General features: G+C 45.4%; 1 protein-coding gene across 5 annotated transcripts in view; it reads left to right on the top strand.

Annotated features, from left to right (window-relative positions):
• Positions 1-15,523, top strand: part of LOC115154303 (polypeptide N-acetylgalactosaminyltransferase 10) — a 112,005-nt gene that overhangs the window by 83,116 nt on the left and 13,366 nt on the right. For all 5 annotated transcript variants that reach the window (XR_003867863.1, XR_003867864.1, XR_003867865.1 and 2 more), the window contains one exon: positions 3,044-3,161. Coding sequence is in view for 2 of the 5 variants with exons in the window: in XM_029700382.1 (XP_029556242.1) it covers positions 3,044-3,161 (118 nt within the window). In the remaining 3 variants the exon portion in view is untranslated. The remainder of the gene's footprint in view (positions 1-3,043; positions 3,162-15,523) is intronic.

Below are 15,523 nucleotides of genomic sequence, written 5' to 3' on the forward strand. Positions count from 1 at the left end.
ACTTGCCCTTGGAAGAAAAAAATCAAAACAGAACTTGGCTTTTGCCATCCTAGATACTTTTCATGAGGATTGGGAAGCCCCGGAGTGCTCTGAGCTCCCAGCCTTCCACTGTCTGCCCTGTTTCCTTAATTGATCATTCTAACGGAGAAGTTTAGGACCCGGATATCTGCCTGCCCGGCTCTCTTACGAGTCACTCGAACATCTAACTTCTCTCTCCCCTCCAATATCCATCCAGAGAGGGTTCATCTCTACCTCCAATTTAGAGTTGAAGGGGGCCGCTAGTTGCCATGACAGCCTGTGGTGTGTATGTGGAGACTGTAGCCTGCCTGTTTAATAGTCTCATTGTCTCCCTCTGACAGCCCTTCCAGTCAGGGACACGTCTCCAGTAATAAGGATGCCATTCAGGGTCCCCCCAAATTCTGTACAAATCCTGTCTGCCTGGTTTGTCAATTAACCTACTACGTTCATAATTACCCCTCTGCAACTGATTTATTAGAACCCCATCAGATAAGTTTGAATGTCATGAGAGTGACAGCACATCAAATCACGGAGGGGCAAATGACTACTACCATTTTAGCCCCAGTTGAATACACACATAACGAAGACTTACCAAACTATGCATCTCTGACACACGCCTGACCTCTGACACACACACACACACACACACACACACACACAAGTTTTGACATGAGTATGTTTTTCCTTGGGATTCTCAACAAGATTTCAAATCAAATTTTATTTGTCACATGCGCTGAATACAACAGGTGTACGTAGACCTTACAGTAAAATGCTTACTTACAAGCCCATAACCAACAATGCAGTTTTAAGAAAATACCCCCCCAAAAAAGTAAGAGATAAGAATAACAAATAATTAAAGAGCAGCAGTAAATAACAATAGCGGGGCTATATACAAGGGGCACCGGTGTCGAGGTAATTGAGATAATATGTACATGTAGGTAGAGTTATTAAAGTGACTATGCATAGATAATAACAGAGTAGCAGCGGTGGGGGGCGGGGGGGGTGCAAATAGTCTGGGTAGTCATTTGATTAGCAGTTCAGGAGTCTTATGGTTTGGGGGTAGAAGCTGTTTAGAAGCTTCTTGGACCTAGACTTGGCGCTCCGGTACCACTTGCAGTGCGGTAGCAGAGAGAACAGTCTATGACTAGGGTGGCTGGAGTCTTTGGACCCATGCCAAGTCTTTTCAGTCTCCTGAGGCAGAATAAGTTTTGTGTCCTCTTCACAACTGTCTTGGTGTGGTGTGCTTGGACCATGTTAGTTTGTTGGTGATGTGGACGCCAAGGAAGCTCTCAACCTGCTTCACTACAGCCCCGTCGATGAGAATGGGGGCGTACTTGGTCCTCCTTTTCCTTTAGTCCACAATCATCTCCTTTGTCCTAATCACGTTGAGGGAGAGGTTGTTGTCCTGGCACCACACAGTCAGGTCTCTGACCTCCTCCCTATAGGTTGTCTCATCGTTGTCAGTGATCAGGCCTACCACTGTTGTGTCATCTGCAAACTTAATGGTGGTGTTGGAGTCGTGCCTGGCCGTGCAGTCATGAGTGAACAGAGGTTACAGGAGGGGACTGAGCATTCACCCCTGAGGCGCCCCCGTGTTGAGGATCAGCGTGGCGAATGTGTTGTTACCTACCCTTACCACCTGGGGGCGGCCCGTCAGGAAGTCCAGGATCCAGTTGCAGAGGGAGGTGTTTTGTTCCAGGGTCCTTAGCTTAGTGATGAGCTTTGAAGGTACTATGGTGTTGAACGCTGAGCTGTAGTCAATGAATAGCATTCTCACATAGGTGTTCCTTTTGTCCAGGTGTGAAAGGGCAGTGTGGAGTGCAATAGAGATTGCATCATCTGTGGATCTGTTGGTGCGGTATGCAAATTGGAGGGGATCTAGGGTTTCTGGGATAATGGTGTTGTGAGCCATAACCAGCCTTTCGAAGCATTTCATGGCTACAGACATGAGTGCTACGGGTCTAGTAATTTAGGCAGGTTACCTTACTGTTCTTGGGCACAGGGACTATGGTGGTCTGCTTAAAACATGTTGATATTACAGACTCAGACAGGGAGAGGTTGAAAATGTCAGTGAAGACACTTCCCAGTTGGCATGCTCGGAGTACACGTCCTGGTAATCCGTCTGGCCATGCGGCCTTGTGAATGTTGGCCTATTTAAAGGTCTTACTCACATCGGCTGCGGATCACACGGTTATCCGGAACAGCTGATGCTCTCATGCATGTTTCAGTGTGACATGCCTTTAAGCGAGCATAGAAGTTATTTAGCTCGTCTGGTAGGCTTGTCACTGTGCAGCTCTCGACTGTGCTTCCCTTTGTAGTCTGTAGTAGTTCACAAACCCTGCCACATCCGACGAGCGTCGGAGCCGGTGTAGTACGATTTGATCTTAGTCCTGTATTGAAGCTTTGCCTGTTTGATGTTTCGTCGCAGGGCATAGAGGGATTTCTTATAAGCTTCTGGGTTAGAGGCCCGCTCCTTGAAAGCGGCAGCTCTACCCTTTAGCTCAGTGCGAATGTTGCCTGTAGTCCATGGCTTCTGGTAGGGGTATGTACGTACAGTCACTGTGGGGACGATTTTTATTCAGCGCCACTTGAGGGAAACTATCCTACTGTACAGTGGAAATTGAGTTTTATTGTGTTTGTGTTTAACATTATGAGTTGAGTATGGTGCTTATTATGCCAGTCAGGTTCCACCGTGGCGTTGATGGTTTAATTGTTTCTGTGTTCAGAGAACCCCCGAGAAAGCCTGCAGTTAACTCCCAAATTGATGAGTCTGGTTGAGTAATAAAGCCTTCAACTCGCACAAACAGTCTATAAAGACGGTTATTAACAGCAGGCCTGCCATAGCAGTCACCTTTCCACACTGACTTACATGTTTTGATTTATCATTCATGAGAATGAATATCTTCCTGTCCTTTTGGCTGGTCTGCAGCCAGTGATTGATTGAGGAACAATGTCATCATGTTGGGGTATGAGTGTGACATGTATTGGTGTTGTCTTACACCCCACCCCCGCTTTTGTCCATCAGGTCCCCTGTGATGGCTGGCGGACTCTTTGCCGTGGACAGGAAGTGGTTCTGGGAGTTGGGAGGATATGACACGGGACTGGAGATCTGGGGAGGAGAGCAGTACGAAATCTCTTTCAAGGTAAAACGCCACAATGACAATGGGCCCTAAGATGGCAAAGTTGTTTTTGGGAAGATGCCCTTATTGACTTACAGCAGTGTTCTTTGATCTTTAGTCCTGGAGATACACAGGGGGTTCAGGCTTTTGTTCCAGCCCAGTACTACTGTAACACTTCATAATAAAGGGCTTGATAATAATTTGCCCAATAGGTGCAGTGAAATGTGTTGTTTTACAGGGTCAGCCATAGTACTACAGCACCCCTGGAGCGTATTAGGGTTAAGTGCCTTGCTCAAGGGCACATCGACACATTTTTCACCTTGTCGGCTCGGGTATTCCAATCAGTGATCTTTCAGTTGCTTGCCCAATGCTCTAACCGCTGAGTCAGGTGTGTCAGTGCTGGGCTGGAACAAAAGGTTTGCACACCCCGATTGAAGAACCGTCACACCATCAACAAGCTGAAGCCACCGCTGCCAAGTTTTTATCAGAGCTCATTAACTAACTAGCTTTAAGGCAATGGTGGAAGTTAGTATTCAGATTTCACCTCATGTTTCAATCATTCTGGTTCAAATCCGCTCTGCTGCTCGGAGAACTCCTACATCCATCATACTCAGAAACCATATTAGATTATGCTTTAGAGTTCTGCCTCACTATGAATTATTCCATAGGATGCCATTTATTATGCGGACTCTCGCTGCATGTAAAGCACTAGTCTCTCCACTGTCTCCCAACTCCGGCCCTCCCTTTCCCCTTTGGAGCTAAAGTTTTTTGGAAAGCTCATCAAAATAATTAAATTGTGGTTTTAAAACCACAAGGCTCTTACAGACTCACTTATATTCAGCTCACTGATACTGCCAGTGTTCGTAAAAGTCAGCAGAAAGTTGAAGTGGCACTCCTCTGCTTGGCTAAATACTGCATTAGAACATGAAAACCTAGGTGAAGTTTGGGGAGGGTGCAGCTCAACCCATCCTCTCATCAAATTAGAGGTTGATTTGCCGTCTGGACCCTTGACAGGTCTCAGCCCTGGTCTGGGTATAAAAGTCCAAAATGTTAGAAGCGACCCTTCATTTAGATAATTCTGTAGCCTTTTACCAATGTAATGCTGTCTCAACTGTTGGAATTCAGAGAGAAGCGGATAATAAAACCATGGCAGAGACTAGAGAATATTCTCTTCATTGCTGTCAGATAATACTTTGGTAACACAGCCAGTGAATTTCTTAGTAAGTTGTATTTTGAAACTTTCTAAGCTACATCAGGGTTTTTGTTTGCCAGATCTTCTGAATTATGTACAGTTGAAGTCGGAAGTTTACATACACGTAGGTTGGAGTCATTAAAACTCGTTTTTCAACCACTCCACAAATTTCTTGTTAACAAACTATAGTTTTTGCAAGTCAGTTAGGACATCTACTTTGTGCATGACACAAGTCATTTTTCCAACAATTGTTTATAATTCACTGTATCACAATTCCAGTGGGTCAGAAGTTTACATACACTAAGTTGACTGTGCCTTTAAACAGATTGGAAAATTACAGAAAATTATATCATGGCTTTAGAAGCTTCTGATAGGCTAATTGACATAATTTGAGTCAATTGGAGGTGTACCTGCGGATGTATTTCAAGGCCTACCTTCAAACTCAATGCCTCTTTGCTTGACATCATGGGAAAATCAAAAGAAATCAGCTAAGCCCTCAGAAAACAAATTGTAGACCTCCACAAGTCTGGTTCATCCTTGGGAGGAATTTCCAAACATCTGAAGGTACCACGTTCATCTGTACAAACAATAGTACGCAAGTATAAACACCATGGGATCACGCAGCTCAGGAAGGAGACGCGTTCTGTCTCCTAGAGATGAACGTACTTTGGTGTGAAAAGTGCAAATCAATCCCAGAACAACAGCAAAGGACCTTGTGAAGATGCTGTTGGAAACAGGTACAAAAGTATCTATATCCACAGTAAAACGAGTCCGATATCGACATAACCGGAAAGGCCGCTCAGCAAGGAAGAAGCCACTGCACCAAAACCGCCATAAAAAAGATTGTACTTTTTGGAGAAATGTCCTCTGTTCTGATGAAACAAAATAGAACTGTTTGACCATAATGACCATTGTTATGTTTGGAGGAAAAAGGGGGATGCTTGCAAGCCGAAGAACACCATTCCAACCGTGAAGCACGGGGGTGGCAGCATCATGTTGTGGGGGTGCTTTGCTGCAGGAGGGACTGGTGAACTTCACAAAATAGATGGCATCATGAGGCAGGAAAATGATGTGGAAATATTGAAGCAACATCTCAAGACACCAGTCAGGAAGTTAAAGCTTGGTCGCAAATGGGTCTTCCAAATGGACAATGACCCCAAGCATACTTCCAAAGTTGTGGCAAAATGGCTTAAGGACAACAAAGTCAATGTATTGGAGTGGCCGTCACAAAGCCCTGACCTCAATCTGATAGAACATTTGTGATCAGAACTGAAAAAGCGTGTGCGAGCAAGGAGGCCTACAAACCTGACTCAGTTACACCAGTTCTGTCAGGAGGAATGGGCCAAAATTCACTCAACTTATTGTGGGAAACTTGTGGAAAGCTACCCGAAACATTTGACCCAAGTTAAGCAATTTAAAGGCAATGCTGCCAAATACTAATTGATTGTATGTAAACATCTGACCCACTGGGAATGTGATGAAAGAAAAAAAAGCTGAAATAAATAATTCTCTCCACTATTATTCTGACATTTCACATTCTTAAAATAAAGTGGTGATCCTAACTGATCTAAAACAGGGAATATTTACTAGGATTAAATGTCAGGAATTGTGAAAAACTGAGTTTAAATGTATTTGGCTAAGGTGTATGTAACTTCCGACTTCAACTGTATCTACTGTTGCTAATGGGAATCCTGAGGTGTTTTTGTGATACTGTAAGTATGGTTGTTTTATCTAAAACCAAAGACAAGCGAGAGGTAACCACAAAATTCAAATAACTCCGAATAGCGTTTTACTTTTGCAAAACCCACCTCTCAGTTGACAAACACATACATATGCTAGGCCCCGCTGTGGGCAGAGAGAGAGAGAGATTGAGGTGTGCCTTATTAAAGATCATTGACTGTAGTGTGTGTGATAGGTTCTGTATTATCGGCTGCCCACCCTGCTCTGTATCACAGTTGTTTTAGAGGTCATCAGTAGAGGTGGAGGGATCAGCAGTTCTGCACTCTAATCCACTGGCAGCACTATGCTACAACTCTTGATCCCACTTTCTCAACAAAAAAAACCCAGAAATACCTTATTTACATAAGTATTCAGACACTTTACTATGAGACTCGAAATTGAGATCCGGTGCATCCTGTTTCCATTGATCATCCTTGAGATATTTTTACAACTTGATTGGAGTCCACCTGTGTTAAATTCAATTGATTGGACACGATTTGGAAAGGCACACAGCTGTCTATAAAAGGTCCCACAGTTGACAGTGCATGTCACCGCAAAAACCAAGCCATGAGGTCAAATGAATTGTCTGTAGAGCTCCGAGACAGGATTGTGTCGAGGCACAGATCTGGGGCAGAGTACCAAAAAATGTCTGCCGCATTGAAAGTCCCCAAGAACATAGTGCCCTCCATCATTCTTAAATGGAAGAAGTTTGGAACCACTAAGACTCTTCCTAGAGCTGGCTGTCCGGCCAAACTGAGCAATCCGAGGAGAAGGGCGTTGGTCAAGGAAATGACCAAGAACCCTATGGTCACGCTGACAGAGCTCTAGACTTCCTTTCTGGAGATGGGAGAGCCTTCCAGAAGGACAACAATCTCTGCAGCACTCCACCAATCAGGCCTTTATTGTAGAGTGGGCAGACGGAAGGCACTCCTCAGTAAAAGGCACATGACAGACCGCTTGGAGTTTGCCCAAAGGCACCTAAAGGACTCTGACCATGAGAAACAAGATTCTCTGGTCTGATGAAACCATGATTAAACTATTTGGCCTGAATGCCAAGCGTCACGTTTGGAGGAAACCTGGCACCATCCCTACAGTGAAGCATGGTGGTGGCAGCATCATGCTGTGAGGATGTTTTGCAGGGGCAGGGAGACTAGTCAGGATTGAGGCAAAGAGGAACGAAGCAAAGTACATAAAGATCCTTGATGAAAACCTTCTCCAGAGCTCTCAGGACTTCAGACTGCGGCAATGGTTCTCCTTCCAACAGGACAATGACCCTAAGCATTCAGCCAAGACAACGCAGGAGTGGCTTCGGGACAAGTCTCAATGTCCTTGAGGGGTCCAGCCAGAGCCCGGACTTGAACCCGGTTAAACATCTCTGAGAGACCTGAAAATAGCTGTGAGGCGACACAACGCTCCCCATCCAACCTGACAGAGCTTGAGAGGTTCTGCAGAGAAGAATGGGAGAAACTCCAAATACAGGTGTGCCAAGCTTGTAGCGTCATACCCAAGAAGACTCGAGGCTGTAGTCTTGTGCCAAAGGTGCTTCATCAAAGTACTGAGTAAAGGGTCTGAATACTTACGTAAATATGATATTTCTGGGGGTTTTAAAAATATAAATCAGCAACAATTTTTAAAAACCTGTTTTTGATTGGTCATTATGGGGTCTTGTTTGTAGATTGAGGGGGAATAACGATTTAATCAATTTTAGAGTAAGGCTATAATGTAACAAAATGCGGAAAAAGTCAAGGGGTCTGAATACTTTCCAAAGACACTGTATTTTGTATTCCCCTTATGTATAAGGTTGTAATTGGGGGTATGCTAATCTGATCCTAGATCTGTTGTTAAAGAGAACGTGTATATAGTATAATGCCAACACCAGTATGTGGCTCTGGATACTGCCACCTCTTGCTGTCTAATTAGCCTACCACCTGACAGAGACATGCAAAACGTGTAATTGATTACTCGCGCAACCTTAATTTCAAAACGTTTTAATTTATTTGATGTCCTTGAGCGATTCAAAGTATCAGAGTAATTGCAGAAGATGCAGAGTATTTTGGCATCATCTCTAACTCCTCATTGCCGCTCTGCCAAAATGTCCCGTTGTGGGTTAACCACAGCTCCACAGTCGTACCAGTGACCTCATTCCAGGGTCAGTCAGTAGGTGTATCCCCTCCTCAGCCTGGCCTCCAGAGCCTCTACTGTGTGTGACATCTGTGTGATGTGTGTGTGCACGTGTTACACTTGCATGCGTACGTGCCTCCTTCCATGCCTCTACAAGTTGTAATGTATATTTAATGCTCTGTTGGCCTTCTTTTGTGAACGCCAGGGCTCACCTGCCCAGACCCAGACGCCATTTAAACATTCATGTGGCAGTAGCCCATCTAACAAGGAACCTTAGTCAGCAAAAACTAAAGTATTTCCTCCCTTTCTTTTTTTAAATGTATTTTATTTCACCTTTATTTAACCAGGTAGGCTAGTTGAGAACAAGTTCTCATTTGCAACTGCGACCTGGCCAAGATAAAGCGTAGCAATTCGACACATACAACAACACAGAGTTACACATGGAGCAAAACAAACCTACAGTCAATAATACAGTAGAAAAATAAGTCTATATATGTAATAAACAAAACATACAGTCAATAATACAGTAGAACAAAAGAAAACAAGTCTATATACAGTGAGTGCAAATGAGGTAAGTTAAGGCAATAAATAGGCCATGGTGGCGAAGTAATTACAATATAGCAATTAAACACTGGAATGGTAGATGTGCAGAAGATGAATGTGCAAGATACTGGGGTGCAAAGGAGCAGATAAATAAATACAGTATGGGATGAGGTAGGTAGATAGCCCATCTGTAAACAGCCCATCTATGTACAGGTGCAGTGATCTGTGAGCTGCTCTGACAGCTGGTGATTAAAGCTAGTGAGGGAGATATGTGTCTCCAGCTTCAGAGATTTTTGCAGTTCGTTCCAGTCATTGGAAGCAGAGAACTGGAAGGAAAGGCGGCCAAAGGAGGAATTGGCTTTGGGGGTGACCAGTGAGATATACCTGCTGGAGCGCATGCTACGTGTGGGTGCTGCTATGGTGACCAGTGAGCTGAGATAAGACAGGGCTTTACCTAGCAGAGACTTGTAGATAACCTGTAACCAGTGGGTTTGGCGACGAGTATGAAGCGAGGGCCAACCAACGACAGCGTACAGATCGCAATGGTGGGTAGTGTATGGGGCTTTGGTGACAAAACAGATGGCAATGTGATAGACTGCATCCAGTTTGTTGAGTAGAGTGTTGGAGGCTATTTTATAGATGACATCACCGAAGTCGGGGATCGGTAGGATGGTCAGTTTTACGAGCGTGTGTTTGGCAGCATGAGTGAAGAATGCTTTGTTGCGATATAGGAAGCCTATTCTAGATGTAATTTTGGATTGGAGATGCTTAATGAGTCTGGAAGGAGAGTTTACAGTCTAACCAGACACCCAGGTATTTGTAGTTGTCCACGTATTCTAAGTCAGAGCCGTCCAGAGTAGTGATGCTGGACGGGTGAACAGGTGCGGGCAGTGATCGATTGAATAGCATGCATTTAGTTTTACCTGCGTTTAAGAGCAGTTGGAGGCCACGGAAAGAGAGTTGTATGGCATTGAAGCTCGTCTGGAGGTTAGTTCACACAGTGTCCAAAGAGGGGCCAGAAGTATACAGAATGGTGTCATCTGCGTAGAGGTGGATCAGAGAATCAGCAAGAGCAACATCATTGATGTGTACAGAGAAGAGAGTCGGCCCGAGAATTGAACCCTGTGGCACACCCATAGAGATTGCCAGAGGTCCGGACAACAGGCCCTCCGATTTGACACACTGAACTCTATCTGAGAAGTAGTTGGTAAACCAGGCGAGGCAATCATTTGAGAAACCAAGGCTGTTGAGTCTGCCAATAAGCATGTGGTGATTGACAGAGTCGAAAGCCTTGGCCAGGTCGATGAATACGGCTGCACAGTAATTTCTCTTATCGATGGCGGTTATGATATCGTTTAGGACCTTGAGCGTGTCTGAGGTGCACCCATGACCAGCTCTGAAACCAGATTGCATAGCGGAGAAGGTACGGTGGGATTCGAAGTGGTTGGTAATCTGTTTGTTAACTTGGCTTTCGAAGACCTTAGAAAGACAGGGTAGGATAGATATAGGTCTGTAGCAGTTTGGGTCTAGAGTGTCACCCCCCTTGAAGAGGGGGATGACCACGGAAGCTTTCCAGTCTTTTGGAATCTCAGACGACACGAGAGGTTGAACAGGCTAGTAATAGGGGTTGCAATAATTTCAGCAGATAATTTTAGAAAGAAAGGGTCCAGATTGTCTAGCCCGGCTGATTTGTAGGGGTCCAGATTTTGCAGCTCTTTCAGAACATCAACTGAATGGATTTGGGAGAAGGAGAAATGGGGAAGGCTTGGGCGAGTAGCTGTGGGGGGTGCAGTGCTGTTGACTGCAGTAGGGGTAGCCAGGTGGAAAGCATGGCCAGCCGTAGAAAAATGCTTATTGAAATTCTCAATTATAGTGGGGTTATTGGTGGTGACAGAGATTCTTATCCTCAGTGCAGTGGGCAGTTGGGAGGAGGTGTTCTTATTCTCCATGGACTTTACAATGTCCCAGAACTTTTTGGAATTTGTGTTGCAGGAAGCAAATTTCTGCTTGAAAAAGCTAGCCTTAGCTTTTCTAACTGCCTGTGTATATTGGTTTCTAACTTCCCTGAAAAGTTGCATATCACGGGGGCTGTTTGATGCTAATGCAGAAGGCCATAGGATGTTTTTGTGTTGGTTAAGGGCAGTCAGGTCTGGGGAGAACCAAGGGCTATATCTGTTCCTGGTTCTAAATTTCTTGAATGGGGCATGCTTATTTAAGATGGTGAGGAAGGCATTTAAAAAAAATAACCAGGCATCCTCTACTGACGGGATGAGGTCAATATCCTTCCAGGATACCAGGGCCAGGTCGATTAGAAAGGCTTGCTCGCTGAAATGTTTCAGGGAGCGTTTGACAGTGATGAGTGGAGGTCGTTTGACCGCTGACCCATTACGGATGCAGGCAATGAGGCAGTGATCGCTGAGATCTTGGTTGAAAACAGCAGAGGTGTATTTAGAGGGCAAATTGGTTAGGATGATATCTATGAGGGTGCCAGTGTTTACGGCTTTGGGGTGGTACCTGGTGGGTTCATTAATAATTTGTGTGAGATTGAGGGCGTCAAGCTTGGATTGTAGGATGGCTGGGGTGTTAAGCATGTCCCAGTTTAGGTCACCTAGTAGCACGAGCTCTGAAGATAGATGGGGGGCAATCAGTTCACATATGGTGTCCAGAGCACAGCTGGGGGCCGAGGGTGGTCTATAGCAGGCGGCAACGGTGAGAGACTTGTTTTTAGAGAGATGGATTTTTAAAAGTAGAAGTTCAAATTGTTTGGGTACAGACCTGGGTAGTAAGACAGAACTCTGCAGGCTATCTCTGCAGTAGATTGCAACACCGCCCCCTTTGGCCGTTCTATCTTGTCTGAAAACGTTGTAGTTAGGGATGAAGATTTCTGAGTTTTTGGTGGACTTCCTAAGCCAGGATTCAGACACGGCTAGGACATCCGTGTTGGCAGAGTGTGCTAAAGCAGTGAATAAAACAAACTTAGGGAGGAGGCTTCTAATGTTAACATGCATGAAACCAAGGCTATTACGGTTACAGAAGTCATCAAAAGAGAGCACCTGGGGAGTATTTACATTACATTTAAGTCATTTAGCAGATGCTCTTATCCAGAGCGACTTACAAATTGGTGCATTCACCTTATGATATCCAGTGGAACAACCACTTTACAATAGTGCATCTAAATCTTTTAAGGGGGGGGGGGTTAGAAGGATTACTTTATCCTATCCCAGGTATTCCTTAAAGAGGTGGGGTTTCAGGTGTCTCCGGAAGGTGGTGATTGACTCCGCTGTCCTGGCGTCGTGAGGGAGCTTGTTCCACCATTGGGGTGCCAGAGCAGCGAACAGTTTGGACTGGGCTGAGCGGGAACCGTGCTTCCTCAGAGGTAGGGGGGCCAGCAGGCCAGAGGTGGATGAACGCAGTGCCCTTGTTTGGGTGTAGGGCCTGATCAGAGCCTGAAGGTATGGAGGTGCCGTTCCCCTCACAGCTCCGTAGGCAAGCACCATGGTCTTGTAGCGGATGCGAGCTTCAACTGGAAGCCAGTGGAGAGAGCGGAGGAGCGGGGTGACGTGAGAGAACTAGTAGGAGTAGGAGTGGAGCTAGGCACTGCAGGGCCTGGATTCACCTCTACATCACCAGAGGAACAGAGAAGTATGAGGTTAAGGTTACGGCTAAAAGCTATAAGAATTGGTCGTCTGTGACGTCCGGAATAGAGAGGAAAAGGAGCAGGTTTCTGGGGGCAATAAAATAGCTTCAAGGTTTAATGTACAGACAAAGGTATGGTAGAATGTGAGTACAGTGGAGGTAAACCTAGGCATTTAGTGATGATGAGAGAGATATTGTCTCTAGAAACGTCATTGAAACCAGAAGATGTCATAGCATGTGTGGGTGGAGGAACTGAGAGGTTGGATAAGGTATAATGAGCAGGGCTAGAGGCTCTACAGTGAAACAAGGCATATTGACATTAAGGAGAGGCATGCTTAGCCGAGTGATCAAAGGGTCCAGTGAGAGTTAGATAGCTAGCCGAGCCATAGGTAGCAAGCTGGTTGAAGATGGAGGAGGTCTGTTTTTAGCCACCTCGTGCGATTCCGTCTGTAGATTAGGGGGGTTCCGTGTGGTAGGGGGGACCAGTCCAATTGGCAAAATAGTTAGTTATAGTGGCCCAAGAAAATTGTCCGATAGACCTATTCAGATAGCAGCCGCTAAGACGGCTAACGATTAGCGGGCCTCAGATGGGCATTCGGGTTACGTCGCGACGGAGGGGCCAGTTAGACAACTCCCTTGGTGGTCCAGTCGTGAAGGCCCGATGGGGCTCCGCATCGGCAGTAAAACGGGTCCGCATAGGTGATTGTAGCCCAGGAGAGGCTGATGGAACTCTTCAGCTGGCTAGCTCCGGAATAATTTATGTTAACTCCGGGACCAACGTTGCCAATAGTCATTCAGGTAGCAGCTAGCTAGCTGCAAGATCCAGGTGTAAACGTCCATAGCCTGCGGTAGAAATCCGGGGATATGGAGAGAGAATTGGTCCGGTAAGCTCTGGTCTGAGTCGCTCTGTACAAAAATTGGCGATAGCTTTTCGAGCTAATGGATAGCTGAGGACCGCTAACCGTGGCTAGCTGAACTCCAACGTTAGCCAGTGAACTGGCTAACCTCTGGCTAGCTTCTGTTGTGGATTTCAGATTTGAGGTAAATAATACTTTTATTTTTTAAATTGGTGAGGCGGGTTGCAGGAGTGTTTTGAGGTTGAGTTTTTAGAGAAAAAAAAAATATGTAAAAAGATATGCGAAGAAAATATATATATATACATACACACACACACACACACACACACACACACACACACACACACGGGACACGACAAGAGGAAGACAAAGGACGTTTGAACTGCTACGCCATCTTGGGAATAGCTTGTGCCTTGGCTGGAATAATACATTATGGCCTTTCAAAGTTGATGGTACAAAAAAACGCATGTTTTTTTCTTGGTATTATATTTTACCAGATCTAATGTGTTATATTCTTCTACATTAATTTCACATTTCCACAAACTTTAAAGTGTTTAATTTCAAATGGTATCAAGAATATGCATATCCTTGCTTCAGGTCCTGAGCTACAGGCAGTTAGATTTGGGTATGACATTTTAGGCAAAAAAAGTTTTTTAAAGTGGCGGATCCTTGAGGTTTTTTAAGTGAGGCACACACAAATGATGGAGGATTACAAATCAGAATGAGGAGCTGCCACGTGATGGTGCCTCCAACAGCCACTTGTCCCTTTCAGGCCTGCAGCACAAAGTTCACAGTAGACTTGTTTTGGCCCATGGCTCAAAGCTTTCACCTAACCCAGAAGAGTCAACCTGAAGTATGTCACATTCACACAGTGACATTTCAGGCCTGCCTTTAGCATCATGCTGTCTTCTACTGTCAGGTTTTCCTTCCGTCTTAGCCATATGTCTGTCCAAAGAGGCCCATGAGGCATTTATAATAGTCTTGTTCTCTGTATAGTGATGTCACTGTATAGCTATTGTGCCTCCCTGCTACCTTTATCCATCATCCCTCTTAGAGAACAACCGATAATCGTCCGAGCCGATATATCAGGCCGATATTGGACTTTTCTAGTCTATCGGCCGTCGGCCCTTCTCTATCGACTTAGCCGATAGTCCCTTTACACAGCAAAGCTGCTACTATGCCAGCCGCCCCTCACCGCCTGAGCCATGAGCACTGAACAATGCCAAGGAATGTCTATGTGGGAAAATCAAATCAAATGTATTTATATAGCCCTTCTTACATCAGCTGATATCTCAAAGTGCTGTACAGAAAACCAGCCTAAAACCCCAAACAGCAAGCAATGAAGGTGTAGAAGCACGGTGGCTAGGAAAAACTCCCTAGAAAGGCCAAAACCTAGGAAGAAACCTAGAGAGGAACCAGGCTATGAGGGGTGGCCAGTCCTCTTCTGGCTGTGCCGGGTGGAGATTATAACAGCACATGGCCTAGATGTTCAAATGTTCATAAATGACCAGCATGGTTAAATAATAATAATCATAGTAGTTGTCGAGGGTGCAACAAGTCAGTAACACAAGAGTAAGTGTCAGTTGGCTTTTTCATAGCCGATCTTTGAGAGTATCTCTACCGCTCCTGCTGTCTCTAGAGAGTTGAAAACAGCAGGTCTGGGACAGGTAGCACATCCGGTGAATAGGTCAGGGTTCCAGCAGGTCTGGGACAGCAGGTCTGGGACAGGTAGCACGTCCGGCGAACAGGTCAGGGTTCCATAGCTGCAGGCAGAACAGTTGGAACTGGAGCAGCAGCACGGCCAGGTGAACTGGGGACAGCAAGGAGTCATCAAGCCAGGTAGTCCTGAGGCATGGTCCTAGGGCTCAGGTCCTCCGAGAGAGAGAAAGAAAGAAAGAGAGAGAATTAGAGCATATTTAAATTCACACAGGACACCAGAAAAGACAAGAGAAATACTCCAGATGTGACAGACTGACCCTAGCCCCCCGACACATAAACTACTGCAGCATAAATACTGGAGGCTGAGACAGGAGGGGTCAGGAGACACTGGCCCCATCCGATGAAACCCCCGGTCAGGGCCAAACGGGTAGGATATAACCCCACCCACTTTGCCAAAGCACAGCCTCCACACCACTGGAGGGATATCTCCAGATATCTCCATATCTCTAATAAGCAGCAGAAAACTAGCTCATTCTCCAACAGACACGTGCGGTATTAAGAAATGGATGAATTGGCACAGTGACCAAAATCAAACTCCTGTTGCAAATATTAGTTTAGTTAATTCACTAATAAATAAAGCTTATGTCGACATGTCCGAA

The sequence above is a fragment of the Salmo trutta genome, chromosome 19 (genome assembly GCF_901001165.1).
Source record: "Salmo trutta chromosome 19, fSalTru1.1, whole genome shotgun sequence".
Classification (NCBI taxonomy): domain Eukaryota; kingdom Metazoa; phylum Chordata; class Actinopteri; order Salmoniformes; family Salmonidae; genus Salmo; species Salmo trutta.